This window comes from Haemaphysalis longicornis, unplaced genomic scaffold, assembly GCF_048455015.1.
Source record: "Haemaphysalis longicornis isolate Haplotype H1 unplaced genomic scaffold, Haemaphysalis longicornis Haplotype H1 scaffold_13, whole genome shotgun sequence".
Taxonomy (NCBI): domain Eukaryota; kingdom Metazoa; phylum Arthropoda; class Arachnida; order Ixodida; family Ixodidae; genus Haemaphysalis; species Haemaphysalis longicornis.
The window spans coordinates 80,406,860-80,423,799 of NW_027526233.1; the positions used below are offsets into that span (position 1 = coordinate 80,406,860).

The window sequence follows — 16,940 nt, forward strand, 5'->3', positions numbered from 1 at the left end:
ATATTCTTACACAACTCTGACAAATAAACTCCCTTTACACTATTACAACGACGGCAACTTCACTAAGTCTCTCGATTTTCGTGAAAGTACAACACGTTACAGGGTTGGTGCTGCAGAGAACTCTGCAAAGAATGATCACGCAATAAAATTTCAGTAAGCCGTTGCATCGTAACGCCTTTGCATCTATAAGGCCTACTAAGAACATATTCTGTTCCAAGGGCCCCACTATTGCAATAGCGTAGCTCCGGAAGCCTGCTAATTTGTCAGGTTCACTTATGTGTTAACCATCAGTTTAGGGTAAGCACCCGAGGCGGAAGAAGTTTAAAGAGAAATTTTATCATCGTGCCGGAGTGATCACCACCTGGAAGCAACACTTGTCCAGCTTCTACACGCTCAAAGCAATTTATTTGACGACGCGACCAAGTAATGTATTAAGAGTTATTTTCTGTGCGCACAACCTCCCACACAACACGTACACACCCACTCACATAAATGTTTGTCTGTTATAAATTTTATTACGTTATCTTTGCCATGTAGACCCCTTAATAAATGTTTGTTTTTGATTTCGAAGGAAAACAGAAGCGCTTTTCAACCGTTACGACACTATCGCTGAGACTTCATTGCCTAGAATGTCGTCGTCCTTGGTTATTCAGTCTCATTAAGGCCTATAAACTCCGGAAATCCGCAATGAAGTTCCCCAGCAAGAGCTGGATGGTAAAGATTTTTATCCATCGAGCCTGGACTGATTGCTTTTTCGGGAGAGACCTCACATGCGCAAAGACTAGTTGCTTCGTATTAAAAAGCCCACAGCACGCCAGGCACCACTCCCATCTGGCAACATCGCCTTATCCCATTCCGTATCTTCCCTCCGCTGCGTCCTCCATCACAGGCCCCGACACGCACACTACAAGGCTCTCTGGCGGCACAGGCGATAAAGTCCAAGGCGTTAACTATACGCAAGACTAAAAAGAACGAAAACAAAAACAGAGGAACGTTTCGGCATCTAATAAGCCAGCAACACTTCTCCTGGGTCATTTGTAAGGGCCCCGTGTTATCGCTCTCGCGATGTCCTCTTTGCGCCCAACGTTCTCTGTATTTTCCTCCCCGTATCTCTCTTCACCCCTCCCAGCTGGCATGTGCCCCTGCGGCTGTGATACGCGGCCAGAAATGTTGACGGCTGTCTCGCAGCAAACGCCATTCTGAGTAAGGCTCCCACGGCAACTGCCTTGTTAAGAGCTCATATCCTTCTCTCGCTTTTTCTTTCTCCTTTTTGTTGCGTATTATTCGCACTAGCTCTTTTTCTCAACGCTGAATCGCGTCAGTCTCGTCAGCTACAACAGGACAGCGACAACGGTGGTTTTCGTAGAATTGGGCACTTAAGGCTGTCGCCATAAATGTCCGGAATTACAGCCTTAGGAGAGAGAGAGAGAGAGAGAGAGAGAGAGATAGAGAGAGAGAGAGAGAGCGTTTAATGAAAAAGCTCCCCATTATGGTGCGGTGGATGCCTCGGGAGGTGACTGAGAGAGAGAGAGAGAGAGAGAGATAGAGAGAGAGAGAGAGAGAGAGCGTTTAATGAAAAAGCTCCCCATTATGGTGCGGTGGATGCCTCGGGAGGTGACTGAGAGAGAGAGAGAGAGAGAGAGAGAGAGAGAGAGAGAGAGAGAGAGAGAGAGAGAGAGAGAGAGAGAGAGAGAGAGAGCGTTTAATGAAAAAGCTCCCCATTATGGTGCGGTGGATGCCTCGGGAGGTGACTAGCACCTGCTCCGAGACCTCGAGCAGCGTTAAGACAACACGAGAGCACGACATTTGAGGCGAGAGTACATGAACAGAAACGTAACCGGAAACTCCTCGCTGCCTTTATCGAAACGTCCAGCACTATATTCAAGGAAACCTCGGTCACGTGCAAGCAGCACCTACCTGCGCACCCAAAACCCACTGAACTCGCCCGCACGTATTTTCCTTTCCCCGTATATTGTGTGCATACATTTAGCTATCTAAGACAGCGCGTACACTCGCATCTGTTTCTTGATGGGCTCCCTTTTCCCTGTAGATTTGCCTATTCTCTCTTCGCGGGAGGCAGGGTGTATCGCCAACTGGCCAAAATGAAGACGATAAACGCTCTGTGCCTTCAAAATTTTATCCTCGGGGGCAAAATGTCTTTGTCGCATGGGGAACTGGGGGATTAAGTTCAGGCGGGCACGAGTTTTGTGACACACCGTCGAAGACCCAAGAGGACGATTTGCGATGGCTACTGAAGTTGTTCGTGTTGAGTTGTAAGTCATGATGCTATGGTTACGGTACATTGCAACCTATCCGGGAACTGACATTTGTTTCAGTAAAGCTAGGTGCTGGGAAAGCTGGTATAGGCACATGTTTAGACATTTGTTGGTTCAGAGCCAGGAATATGTAAAGTTTAAACTTTATTTTCAAAAATAAGTAATTTTGTGCACAGGACAGCCGACAGCTCCTGCTTGATTAAAACTACTTTCTGGGTACGGTGCACACAACTTTTTGACACACAGTGTGCATTAGCAGAGCTGTTGAGACGATGCCATTGGAGTTGAGGTTGAGAAGAAAATTGTGCGTGTGGTGAGGGGGGGGGGGGGGTAGAATTTTAACATCTTGTGATTCTGGCCTGATAGAGTTTTCACGGAAAATATAAACCAGCGCGAAGTCAGTTAATTGTGTGATCTTTCTACATGTTTTACCGCTTTGTTTTACAACGCTAATTAAAGCAATAAAATCTTTCCACATTATTCTTCCTCAGATCCTAGCAACGCTCCGCCATAATTGCTCTAATCGCCTTTTCCCCTCCCTTCCCATACCCCACACACCTCCTTCCAAGTCATTATTTTTAAGTGACGTGAAGGACAAAATCTACAGCGTACACTTGCAGTCATGGCTCCGCGCCTATGGTTTCAACGGAATTCTCAGCGAAATAGGCTTGATGCCTTTTGGGGCGGAAATACGTTGATCAATGCAGTTGGACGGAGACATTCACCGGATCTTGCCCATTCAGAGAAATATCTCGCAGCTGGCTCATGCCTTGAAGCTTCTGACTTCTTGATTCATTTTGAAAAAGTACCCCTTAGTCATCTGCCATTCCTGGAAAGGGCGTTTTACAAGGATCGGTGATATCACCGCTCCTTTTCAACGTTGCGATAAAATATCTCCACAGGGTACTGCATACTTGCCACGTTTACAGCATGACCTTTATGCGGACGACATCAAACTATGAATGGTGGAACAGCGGGACGCTTTGCAAGCACCTATTGATACAACACAAGAATCTTTTCATGCTCGAGGCCTAGAATACTCTACGGAAATGTTAGCACTCCTTGCATTCATAGCTCGAATATCTAACGAGAGGAAAGAAAGCATGCGTGATCCGGATATCACCACACAGTGAAAACCAGCTCGTAACGTCGTACGCCACCTTCATGTGCTGAGGCATATTGATTCATAAAAATGGCTAAGGACAGCACCCAATACGACCCTGTAAACGAAATCTGAAACAACTAATCAACCGTATACATCGCGTATCGAATAGAATATTTGACGGTCAAGAATCGGATACCCTGCGCTTCATTCACGCATCACTCACAAGCAGGGTCTTACTAAGTTCCACAAGCTTACAAGACCGCTCTGCGACTGCCACTAAGACTTCAACAAATACGTTGTTCCAACGTGGATTGTATAATATTTGGGAGGAAATAGAGGAGGCATGTCACACTCCTGAAATAGAACGACTAACGCTAATTTCCATGGGAGGTACTAAGCTAAAAAGCTAGAATATGCAACCCCACCCATTAAATACTCCAAGATTCATGTTCGAGAGCACTTCCACGTATCGCCAATTCCATAGATAATGCAAACGTCGCTGAATCGCAAAAGGTAAGGCCAACAACGCTAAGTACGGGAAGAACCAAACAACGAATTTTCGCAGCATTATATCCGCACCACCCAACACGTGTAGTTTGTGTTGATATCCCGACAATATAAGGAATGACCGCATTGACTTGACAGTGCGTGAGTTCTAAGCATCATTGGCAGAAGAGGTTGCCATTGCCCCGGCGGCCACGACCAGGCATGATGCCGCCACATTATTGACCGACTCACAAGCAACATGCCCAAGTTTGCCGAAATAATCAACAAAATTAAAAACAAAGAAGCATCAATGCGTCAAAGTTGAAGATCTGCAGAGCCATCGAAGATGTATACATTGTGTGAGTGCCTCATTGGATCCCTTAATACTAATGAGGGGTTTTCCGCTGCAGCCCACGCGTATGCACCCGCTGAGGGGCGGGTGTATACGTAAAAACGGCCCCGTCTCTTCAATTGAGAGATATCCTGGCATATCACATACATAGCAGACGAAACTCACAGCCCGATAATTACATCATTCTGCCTCTGAAAAAGAGAGAGAGAAAAAGTAAAGGAAAGGCAAGAATGTTAACCAGGCTACGGCCTAGTATGCTATCCTGCACGGGGGAAAGGGAACAATAAGGAAAAAGAGGGAAATAGAAAAAGGAGGGGAAAGGTACGGACAGAGCGTGAAGTGGTGGGCCCAGCGGTAGGACACTATAGACAAAAAAGTTCAGACAGTTCGTAGAGAGTAGTCTTGTGCTACAGTCTTTTGTGCAATTCCGTCGTTTTGAGGAAACACAGGAGCGCTTTTGTCGCCTTGTCCGCAGACGACGGAGAAGGCCAGTGGCCCAGGATTGTCTCCTCAGAGAACGGGCGCCGACTGGCGGATTCTCTTTCAGAGCGCAGGTTTTGAGTCGCATCATGCCGAAGATGCGACTCAAAACCTGCGCTCTGAAAAAGAATCCGCCAGTCGACGAAGCTGCAGGCGAAGGCCATATACTTTCCTATATACTATTTAGCAGAGCAACATTTTAAACGCATAGCCCTTCACGTGCTCGCCTGGTCATCGTTACTCGCTCGCTGTAACGTTTCGACGCCAAGCGACTGCGGGAATCAGGCGGCGAAGCGTGATAACCTACCCAAGTAGAGTCTGACGGCGTACCGTAACAGCATCCCACAGAGGATACGGAAATCCGGTGGTTGATATAGTAATAACCGTTCGAAGCTCCTAAACCACTCACACTTCATCTCCCCGTTGTCTAGCACAAACAAAACTGCACGTACATTTGAGGCAAAATCTGAGCATATAACCGGCAGCCCTTGCGTCCATTCAGTTATAAGGGAGTTTTTTTAGAATAGGGGTCCCCAACGCTCTGGGACCCCCAAGCGTCTTGGGGCGTCGTACTGCGCATGCGCAGAACCCAAGCCATCCTTGGGGTTTTGGGTTTGAGTCTAGCGCTTACGCTATTTTGCCGAAATAGCGTGCGCCCCAAAGCTGGAGTTAGCGTTCTTGCGTCGCTCTTGCAGCCAGCTAGACTGCGCGTGACCATGGCTGAAGCGAAACCTGCGGCTCGTTCCTCGACTCGCCCGATCAACTACGACGATCGCTGAGCTGAATTTGTAGATTCCGCGCGTCGTTCGCAAGAATTGGATAAAGCAGGCAATTGTGAAGCCTTTTCTGCCTTTGGAAACAGTCTGTGCGCACGCCGCCACCGCCTGCCAGCTCGGCACACTCAGCGGCTCGAACTGGCGCAGACCGCGGTAGCAACCGCTTGTCGCTGCTCTTCCGAATCAATCTGATCGCTAAAAAGAAGTTCCACATGAGAGAAAGTAGGTTTCAGTGTGGTGAAAAATTGCGCTAGGGATTGTTATCAGGGCTTATTTTAAAAGCGGCGATCAGATGTCTGCCGCGATACTAAGCCTACGCTGACCAGCCGCGGAGGTTCGCCGGTCCGACCCGTCGCCGAGGCGCGCGGTGCGCCGAGCGGCCGAAAGATGGCGCTTGCTGCGCAGACGCATCGAAACAGGCTACGCAGATGTCGGTCACCGATTTCTCTAACGGCAGTTATAGCTGAAATAAAGTTCCACATGCGAGAAAGGGGATGATAGTATGGTGAAAAGTTGTGTTACGGATTCTCATTCGCAGTTGCACAGGTAGCTGTGATCAAATATTCCGCCAGGATGCTAAGCCTCAAGTTCCGAACACCCCAGCCGACCCGGACAACGCAGTCCGGTTGCGGGCTGTTGGGGACGCCCCTCTTCTAAAACTCGCCACGCGCGAGCGCCTTGCGTTTGGGTTCCCCTAAATTCTTGGGGTCCCCTAACGCCGGGTTCCCCTATTCTAAAACTGCCCATTAAGAATGCCCGTTGGGTTCGTTTTTACGATAGTAAGCGAAAAAAGTGGCCGCCGAAAACGATGCGTTCGAAACTGCGCAGCAAGGCGCTGGCACGTGCGTGATCAAAGCAAGCACAAAAAGACCTGCTGAACTTCCGCTCGCGCTGTTCCGGGAAGGAGGCGCGCTATTTTTGCGATGGCGGGAAATTCCAGTTGCATTGGACAAACCTCTGTTCCACTCACCAAGAGAGGAGTGAGACAAGGCGGCGAAGAGCGTGACAGGCGGTAACAGTGAGCAGATAACGGCGGCACAGTCCATTAGAGCGAGTCACTGGTCTGCAATACCGACACGTTGAGTGGAAAGGGTTTATATTTTTCAAGACCCGTATGTTGTTTTTTTTTTTCAGTGCAAAATGTTCAGTTTGGCTCATTGATATGCATTCTTGTCGTACTTAAGGCGGTTTGGCCTGATTTAGTTTGGATTAGGAGTCGCCGGCAGCATATCAACACGCCTAATTAACGTTGTTGTTTTTTTCACTGCAAAATGTTCAGTTTGGCTCTTTGATATGCATTCTTGTATTACATAAGGTGGTTTGGCATGATTTAGTTTGGATTAGGAGTCGCCCTTAGCATATCAACACGCCTAATTAACTTTCTGCTTCGCGGCGGAAGTGCTTCGTTCGTACGTATCTCGGAACGGAATATCGCACTACGAAACGGTAACAATGTTGTGATCAGTATTGCAATGATGAACTTTCAGCTCCTTAATGTGAGCTCGGCATTTCCAACGAACGGCAAAAGCCTGGGGTGCTCTTCGGAACCGCGCAAACCTTCGCTTTTACCGAAAGAGGGAGGTATTTGCAGGTCATTATGTGCTGGGGTGGTTGATGCGCGTGTGCAGCATGAAACTTAATTTTAGAATAAGTATTTTTGTGGCTGAAGGTGCAAGTTTTGACCATAGACGTCGTCGCAGTGTTGGCGCCCCTCCACGACGCAGACGCGGAGACGTCGGCCGTCATCCTCCGTAGGGGCCGTTGTTAAAGCAGGATTCACACGACGAAACAATCCAATCTTTCTAGCACGCGGACCCCTCTCACGTAACCAGTTTTAGGCTCCGCCCTCGGATGAAAACGCCCGCGTATGCTTCGGGAAAGGAAATGCCTCCGCGTGTTTTTGCTCGACGGCGGTGGACCTGTACATAAACTGTACATAGTTTGGACATCGGAGTCTGCCTCGTCCCTCACGGCGACACGAGACACGGCGCGTTGCTGGAGGAGAAGTCGTGAAATTTGCTGAGGGGTTGAAGGGAAGAGTACACTAAATACGCTGCAGCGTATTTAGTGTTCGTTTTAGCGATGCAAGTGCGTTCCGATTAATTTTGGGTAGAAACGGGTCTATGTTCCAACACGTTTCAAGTAATGGCTAAAAAGATACTGGATAGCCAAAATACATTAATAAAGTAAACGTGCAATGGCGGAATGAATCAGCGAAGCTTACCTTTTTTTTAATAATCTGAACATAGTTTTTCATTCCATCGTCGCAATAGAAAACAAAATGTTAAGAGGATAATCCGGGATGAAACAAATCATCGCGGCAGCTCTTAATAAACCGTGATATGATAATTCAATTATAATCCCCCAAGGGCGATATTACATGGGATGCCTGTCGCACGAGACTGATGCGTTGAAGTATTAGGCGTCTCATGCGTGTGCAATGGACAGCATTATTCTCGGTGTAGGCCTGTGTGTACTTATAGCACGCACGCCAAGGTGCATGGCGAATACTAAATCTATGGAGTTTGGTGGTGGATGCCCATAGATGTTCTTGGATTCTTCTTGGTGTTGGATATCCGATAATATTGATGGTTAATATTCCTGCGTGCGTCGTCGGCATCAATATTCCGGCCTCAAAAACGTGTAGCTTGCAATTGGCCTGGGTGTAGATGACAATTGGTGTGAAGCTCCCAGGATATACATTTATGTACAGCCCCTTCGCCGCTGTATAGCCACGCACGCTACAAATGCAGCGACGAGCAATCCGTTCGTCATGCCGGTAATCAATGGTTAGTGCCATAAAACCGACTACTGTCAAGCGCGCAAGACTCTCCACTAGAGCGAACAACCATTGATACCGTGGTGATCTCTGACGTCATTTTGGGCTAGAGACGCCGTTTACTAGAGGGAATGATCCAGGAATAGGAGAGACAAAACTTAGAATTACGATTGTTTTTCACACTGTCTTTGTCTACCAGACTGCTGTCGATAAACAGAGCAGCCCAAAACCTCTTTTTTAGGAGAGCATTAGCTAAAGGGTAAAGTAAGCGCCGCATGTGGGACTCACTCACTCGAGCTTTCCCCATGAGCAACTCTGGTGTCCTCCGGACAGGCTTGTCTGGATGTCAGGCCTCCTGCGTACGCAAGTCAATGCAAAAGAGATAAATGCGGCAAATCAAATGACCACAAAATTTCCGATGAACACTCCGCAGTCCCTCATAATCCTGGCAAAGTTCAGAGTTTTACTTCCCTCACTCGACCCGAACCCAAGAGGACGTTGGTTATGCAGCCCAAAATGACGACGGCACGAACTGTTTATTGTTTTGGCCGGCTGGAAAATAGTTATTTTCCTTTAAACGTTTTTGTTTTGTTTTACAGGGAAAGATGTCCTATGCTATATCTTTCAAGGGAAATCATTGCAACTGAACTTAAGCTGCCTCCGCGCAAGGTGCGCCTTTCTTATCGCTAAGCTCGCTCGGAGCATCGCCCTCTGGTAGTACGGGGTATAAGGGAAGTAGAACAGTCTGCTTCGCCTGCGCTTGATCGCTCAGTATCGACTGGACTGTCTGCGCGCGCCCTTGAGCGCAAGCGAAAGGCTGAACCTCGCATACCCAGTAAATACAGCTAGACGGCAGACTGCGCTATCTGAAGCGAAGGCAAACAATCACGAAATAATTTGTGCATGTCTTTCGTTTCTGTCGTGACAATTAAATTTAGAAATTTTAAACCTGGGCTTTTTTTTTTTTGCTCTAAAGCTAAGGAGGTGCTTCTCTTTACAATGTCTGCAAATTATTTGTTTAAACAAACGTAAGTAAATTCAGAGCACTATTGCGTATACTTCCGTCGAATGGACTACTGAAACTGCCAACAAATCATAAACGCTGGTCTTCGTTGCGACGGGCCGCCTGCTACTTTCGCACCCTCTCGATTATTTGTTTTCTGTGGTTGCACTTAACTTTGCCACAATCTCGCTCGTGACTTGAGTGCTGCCTGGCAGGGTGGTAGCCTCCTGTTGCTCAAAGGGTTCTCCTGTGAATTCGTTTGTTTTTTTTAAGACGATAGTCTTTCTTGGGCTACTTAAACCCAGAAATTTTGGTCTGTCTGTATGTCTGTCTGTCTGTCTGTCTGCCCGTGTGTCCTTCTCTGACTTGATTCAGCCACCCGGCCAAAGTAAAACAATGCCTGCGCAATAGTATTATATAGTCACAGCTAAATCTACCCACTAAGCCCGGTGTAATGTTCATACTTGTCAACGTTGTTGAAGAAGAACAAGACATTACGCAAATATAAAACAACAGATTAATACAGAAGTGATATTTGCAGTGTTCCTTTATAAAAAGTCATACATGCTTTATTTTTGCGAAATTAAATACTTCATCAACTGCAGAAAAAATATTCACCCTGCCATCGCCTGCTGTCGCCCGCCCCACTGTAGCTTCTGGCGCCATTTTAAGAAATCAACCAGCAGCAGTTACGATAGGTCACACTAGATAGGTTACACGTTCTTCTTGCAACGCACGTGGAGTAGGGAAACGCGGTTCTATAAACGTTGAAGTAGGATGACTCGATTCACGCGCGTCTTCGCCGTACGGCAGCGTTGGCATCGAGACACCCGGCCTGGAGCAGTGGAACGCGGTATATTTAAAATGATTTAAGCAAACATTTGGCGTCTTTACCTCGGGAGGAGCGCGATGCAAGAGGAACAAATTGAGAGGTAAGCGCGAAGGCGAAGGGAGGCATTTACTTGGCAAAAGTCGATAAAGGCTATCATCGTCTTTTGTCGACATTTGCAGCGAAAGGAGCAGATACGCTGCCAATTTTTGTGTGTGTGTCTTTTTTTTTTTCTTTTTTTCAGGCAATGCGGCGACTTCATCTCCCTGCCGCTAAAATGCAGTGGGGAATTGTACTACAGTGACATATATAACATGGGGGGTTGTGGTTCGCGACGGGAAAATGAAAGGAAATTCACTGGGGATATTTTGAGCTCGGCAGGGAGCTCACCTGCATACAACCCAGTGCAGGGGAAGGGAAGTAGAGGGGGAGTGATAGGATAAAGTAGAAAGAGAGAGAGAGAGAGAAAGGTAGCGCACTGTAACCGGGCCTTCCTGGCACGGTACCTTCAGTGAAGACGTGGCGCTACCTGGTCAGGTATTTTGCCAACGCTCTCCACGTAGACTCCTGGAAGTGTTTAACACAGATTTATAATGACAAATACGCTCGTCGTATTTAAAAAAGGTGCGCGAAAGCATGGCCCCGTAATGACGCTCTCCTACCGCATCTAAATTTAAAGTTTTCGCACTCCTCCCACCAATCGCTTAGGGCGGCGCACCCAGAGGTAGTTACTATGGGCTGCTCTCTGTAGCTGTGCTGGCGTCACATACATTTAGGAAATCTGGAGAATTATGAACGGGCATAATACCTGCTGCGGTGGCTCACTGGCTGAGGTATTGTGCTGTTGAGTTAAAGAATGCGGGTTCAAAGCTGCTTTCCTTATGGATGCTAAAATCAAGCACTCCCGTGTGTGCAGGTTGCCCCGCACTTTAAACATCCCCTTAAAACATCACCTTAAACATCACTTTAAACGAATGCAAGCCGAAGTTCCAGGAAACAACAGTATTGGCACGCTCCCACAGCAGAACGACCAGAGAGGTTATAGACGCCTTCACTATAGCATCTGGGAGCCAGGGCGGATGCGTCAGCCAGCCATGGGTGCTTCTAAAGAACAAGGAAATTAACCTCTTGCAGAAAGACGCTCCCCGTGTGACAGTGAGCCAGAGAGAGGGGAAGGCCGGCGCGTGCGGCCAGCTCCGAGTGAAACCGCAAGAATAAGAGGTGACGACAACAACTATCAATAATTGGACAGAGATAGGTTTTTGTGTGGTGGTTTCGAGTGTTTGTCTTTCTATGTTTATGTTTCCAATGTTTTCAGATAGGGTCGAAAAAAAAGGCCAGCTGATAGTTGCGCTTTCGTAAGTGCGCATCTGGTGTTCCGCTGTCCTTCGGATTTGTTCATTTTAACTTAGCGCGGTGTTTTTACAAGAAATAATGTACCAACTAGCCCAGAAGCAAGCTCTCATGATCCCCATCCGGTCAAGATGAATCCGGAGCACTCCACTATGGTGCACTGATAGCCCAGGTTTACCTTGAGCGCGCGTTAAAGGCCACAATCAATAAAATTAAATAATGTGGGGGACGGTTTGCATGGCTTCGTTCCCGCGGCATGTTCCCAACTCAGTCGTCAATATTTTTTGTTCCAATATAGAACACTTTTCCCTCGAATCCAGACCGCATAGGTTTATCGATGGCGAATTTGGCGGACTATACGCAACGCGCATTGGGCACCATTGATGAAGACGTTGGGCGCGCATTAGGAAAGTGCAGTCGGAATCTCCAGCGGCAGGCTCGTAAGGGAGAAAGCAGTGATGCTTGTCCGGACCGAGAAGCTCGTTAAATTTTTTTAGGTAACGAAATATCTGAAACCACCGCACAAAGAGTCAGCTTAAGCCTGCTAATTTCAAGAAGCTGTGGTAAGTTCGTCGTGCTTTTGAACCGTAATTATTCATGTTTTGGCTCGGGTTATACATAGAATCGCAGTTATTGCGGCTCTTGCGAGGGGTTTTTGCTGCTCGTCAAGTCTCTTAGCATATCTGCAGTGCTAATTCAGATGACCTCTGGCTAATAAGACGATGCGCCCGCAGCAACAAAACACGTAACTACACCTATCAGAATTTATTCTTTGTACGCAAGTCGTTATATTTTATCGACCGATTGCTCTTGATGTCGCGCGGCGGTCCAAGTTCGCGGTCTCCTTTTGCGCATCGGAGTCTGGAGCCACATTCGAGCTGCCACGGGCGGTGTTGTTGATGTCTGCGAGTTTAATTGAGATTACCTGGATATCTTTTAAAACCGCATAAAACACATTTTTTGTGGAGCATGCCTTCTCTATCCCAAAGAATGGTCATCAAGTAAAACACCTTGAACCGAAACTGTTTTTCGGAAGGAACCCTAGCACATTTGAAAGCGGAACTTCCCAGCGTGAAATCACAACAGGAATACCGCAGAAACCTCACAAGAATTCCTGTCATACGACAAAAACTTTGTTGTGACCACAGAAGTCCTGTTGTTACGACAAAGCCGTCTGTTGTTGCTACACACATTTCAGTCGTCATGACAGAGTCATTTTTCTCAACGACAAACATTCCTGTAGTCACAACAGAACTGCCATTTATGCTGCTCTTCATGTTGGGCAAGGACATTCAAACCATGTTGAACTGCTCATGGAACATCGAGATCACAACAAGACAGGAATTCAGCCCAACGGAACATCAAAATCAGGACAGGAATACGACACACGACAGAACACCAGTAATCACCACATGACAAAGAATACGACAAAACGACAGTACGGCACGCGAAAATACGGCACACTACAGAAGTTCTTCTTGTCTTGTTCTACCAGCCTTAATTATGCTGCCAAAAGGAATGCTAATGCTGGCAACCATTACAGAGAGGCAGCCGGCAACACACTTTTAACTGTACACGAGACGAAAGTAGGCATTCCTGTACTTGTCTCCAACTAAAGCGATATTAAAATGCTGCCTTTCCTACCCCTTCATGCGTTTTTCTTTTACTACAGAAAACGCTGACTTTCGGATGAGCTAGAGAGCACGCACTCCGCAAAAGTCTGTTGTCTGTTCTTTATCGTACGCAGAGATCGACACATCGACACACGTGTAATTAAAATTACACTTAGTAATGTTCCATTTCAAATTCTTCTGTTTTATCTCATTAGTTTTGATCTGATAGTTTTATCTGATTACGTACGCCTTGTTTTTCTGGTCTAAATGTTTTTCTTGTCTAAAGAACCTGTAAAGTTTTCTCTGATTAAGTATGCCCTGTATTTTTCTTTTCTGCGTTGTGCCTTGTTTTGCTATTCAATAACGCATTTATGCTTTGGACCGGACACTAGCCTTCGGCTATCGGTCCAAATATTTTTCGATTGTTTTAGAGATGTGTTTAATAAAGTTGTCTGATGAAAAAAAAGAAGGCGATTTCGGTCCGAGAGTTTTCATAATAGGCAAATGCTTTATTCAAGTGCAACATCCGAAAAGAGCTCCGATTCAGACAAGCTCACCACATTTCCGGCTGACCAGTATTTCAGCGTGGAAGCAATAAACGGCTCATAGAGAAAAAAACCTACCGCATATCTACTCCTTTCGTCGCAAATGTCGACGAAAAAACCCTTTGTCGAGATTTGCCAAGTAACGGCCTCCCTTCGCTTTCCCGCTTTCCTCTCATGTTGTCCCTCTTGCGTCGTGCTCCTACAAGGCAAACACCCTAGAGGTTTGTTCGCTGATGTCAATTTAAATTTACCCCGTTCTACTGCTTCAGGCAGGGTGCCTCGATGCCAGCGCTGCGGTACGGCGGAGACGCGCGTGAATCGAGGCGCCCTACTTCTACGTTAATAGAACACCGTTGCCCTATAGTCTACGTGCGTTCCAAGCAACCTATCTAGTGGAACCTTTCGTGACTGTTGCCGCTTGATTTCTTAAACTGCCGCCAGAAGCTATAGTGGCGCGGCCGACAGCAGAAGACAGTGTGAATTTTTTTTCTGCAGTGGATGTAGTGTTTCATTTCGCAAAAATCAAGCGTGTATGATTTTTTTATACAGGAAAACTGTAAATCTTCCTCGTGGATTCATTTTCTGCCTTATATTTATGTAATGTCTTGTTCTTGTTGAACAATGTTGACAAGTATGAACATTTAAGCCGGACTTAGACGTTCAGATTTCGCGGCGAGTACATAAGACTATTGAGTAGACTTCGTTTCACTCTGGCCGGGTGGCTGAATCTAGTCCCCGACAGACAGACATACAGACGTACCGACAGACCGAAATTTCTGGGTGTAAGATTTTTTTTAAAAGCCGGCGTTTCGCATCTGTAACACCGCAACGGCTCCTGCACCCACGGTACTGCGTAGCGTTTCATTCGCGTAGTTCACATTATAAAAACAAAGCGACGACCGCGCGGCATGCTAGGCAATTGCATTCGTTGTGAACCGTTCCATAACGCGTGGTCACAAATATTAAAACACAATAGAGCACGCGCCATAGTATGCAACGACTACGCATGCGCAATGGCTGTGATGTGTATACAGCGGTGCTTGGCACCGATTTAGTCGACAACTCCACACCATACATACCCACAGTAAAATTTGAAATGACTACTCCCGACGCAAAACTACAGAGCTCAGCGCCATTCAGACGGGCAATAATACATTCGCATTCGAATCACATAAGAGGTGCTTAAGTGTTCTCTGAATTTCGTAGTTCCTTACCACGCACACTTGACGAGTGGATTCAAAAGCGGTGTGTCACATCTCTAAGTATACGTCCCACTCGTCAGTCCCCGGCCTGCTTCGCGCTCCTCCTCTTTTCCCTAACAAGAACACTGATTGTAAACAGACTTCTCGTCACCACAGTCTCCGCAACAACGCCGCAGTTCGAACTTGTCGAGAACCTTTTACCGGGCATGAATGAGTACGAGTGAGCTAATACATATCGATCAGCGTTACTGGGAACCTGGACAAAGCCACGGCACGGCGGCTGTGGGACTAATTAGAATAGCTCGCCCTAGCGCACGCGTCCATAGCCTAATTAAGAGCCAACGGGCGACCCGCCAGCGACGTAGCTCCGCCGCCGGGAAAACGCTGACCAGCCATCTCCTTCACTTCCTTCCCTTTTGGCAGTTAGTCCGCCGTCGGATACAGTGCCGCGTGTTGTAATTAGGGCCCAGTTGTACGGTGAAACCTAACATTACCATTTGTGCTCATATCAGAATGCGAAGTGTAGGCCCCTAGTTGCTATAGGCACCGGTCACTGCTCAGAGGGCGCGACGAAAAAGTACACCCAGCGCCGCCCCGCGGAAGCTTGAGCTAACTTCGGGTCGGTGAGAGGCAGACGGCGGCCGCGCGTTCATATATTCGGCACCTCTCGGTTTGTTTTTGCGATTCTGCAATTGTTTTTGAAAGTTGTCTAGACCTTGAAAACTGTTCTGGCAAATAGTTTCCCCGTGTCTCAAGTGCTTCTGTGCGATTTCCGGACAATTACGGGGCTGACCTACTACTGTCGGCCTCGCGTGCGCGAAAAGTTAGAGATTGTACGTTCCCGCGCGCGTGCGCGCCGTCAAAGAAATTGACGGGACAGACATCGTTGCGAAGTCCCATTTTCAGCAAGTGTAAGCCGTCTCCGAAGCAAAATAATTATCGCGCCAGGAATGCTTGCGCCGAGAGGCGAAAACGAAAGCAGACACCGGCGGCCTGCCGAGGGGACCAGGCTCGGATCACGAAGCACTCGAAACCACCACCGCCCCAGCGACCGCGGCCGGATGTTCACACCACCGAGCGTGTATGTTGCGAGCTTTGGACTCTCGCGTGGTGCGTGTGTGTGTGCTGTTCGCCCAAGGGAGTCGCCCCACGCCCGAGCAGCGCGTCAGACGTCTTCTTTGAGTGCTCCTCCGTCTATATATGTAATCCCAGTTTTTTCAGTTAATTAAACATCTTTTTATATTCTCAAACCCCAGTGTTTTCCCACTCAATATGAGCCACGATCAAGCTGACACAAGGGCAGGTTATTTACAGCGCCAATTCAGGTCAGTAGCCAGCGTATACAACGGCGCTCCACGACAGAACCGTGTTTGTGTTATTGTTTCCTCTGTTCGCGCAACCACACTACGGTTACTTTTTCGGTTGACCTTCTTCAGCTCGGTTGGTGTTGTCACTAATTAACAACGCATTCCAAACGTTATTAGCTGTTGACAAAAGTAAACGCAGTTCCACACAGTTCGAAATCTGCTGCGGAGTGGCGGTTGTCTTTACGAAGATTCCGTTTAATTTCGGCTTCTATCTTGTGAGTAATGTTAGAGTCGTCTTAGCGGCTAATTGGGATACAGTTTGTTCAGGCCGTTCGGAATTCTCCAAGAAAGCATTTCCTCCTCCTCCCCATCCTCTGCTTAAACAATAATAACCTCAACTTTCACAGTACGCAAAACGTATTAAAGAAGTCAGTGCGAGTGAATGCAACCTTGCTTTTGATAGCTTTCCACGCTCTCGCTTGGAATGCGTGGCCGAAGTATGTACACTTCGGGGAACTAAGTAGGGCAGTAAGCAGGATGCGTATTGACCGTCTTGACATTGCTTTTGGCATCACCCGCGAAGTGCTGTGAATGCATATTCTCGTGTCGCCTTTTGGTATCCATTCGGTGCCGTGAATGTTGCTACAAAAAGGTTACTGCTGATAAAACAATAGTGGCAGAAGCGGTAATACCTTGTGTTATGCAACTACTACGACAGCATGCGATTCATCGCAGCGCGTGATGTGTATGAACACTGAAAGCAAACGTTTTAGTTTTACGGCCCTTCCTGTCTGCGCTGCGCACAAAGGGTAATCGTACTCATAAGTTTACTCC

General features: G+C 47.3%; 1 protein-coding gene across 3 annotated transcripts in view; it reads right to left on the minus strand.

The window, feature by feature from the left end:
• LOC144164357 (uncharacterized) overlaps nt 1-16,940 on the minus strand; it is a 143,316-nt gene that overhangs the window by 101,809 nt on the left and 24,567 nt on the right. For 2 of the 3 annotated variants that reach the window (XM_077694870.1, XM_077694872.1), the window contains exon 2: nt 8,547-8,609. The exons of the other annotated variant lie outside the window; for it this stretch is intronic. In XM_077694870.1, the coding sequence (XP_077550996.1) occupies nt 8,547-8,609 (63 nt within the window). The remainder of the gene's footprint in view (nt 1-8,546; nt 8,610-16,940) is intronic. 3 annotated transcript variants of the gene reach the window in all.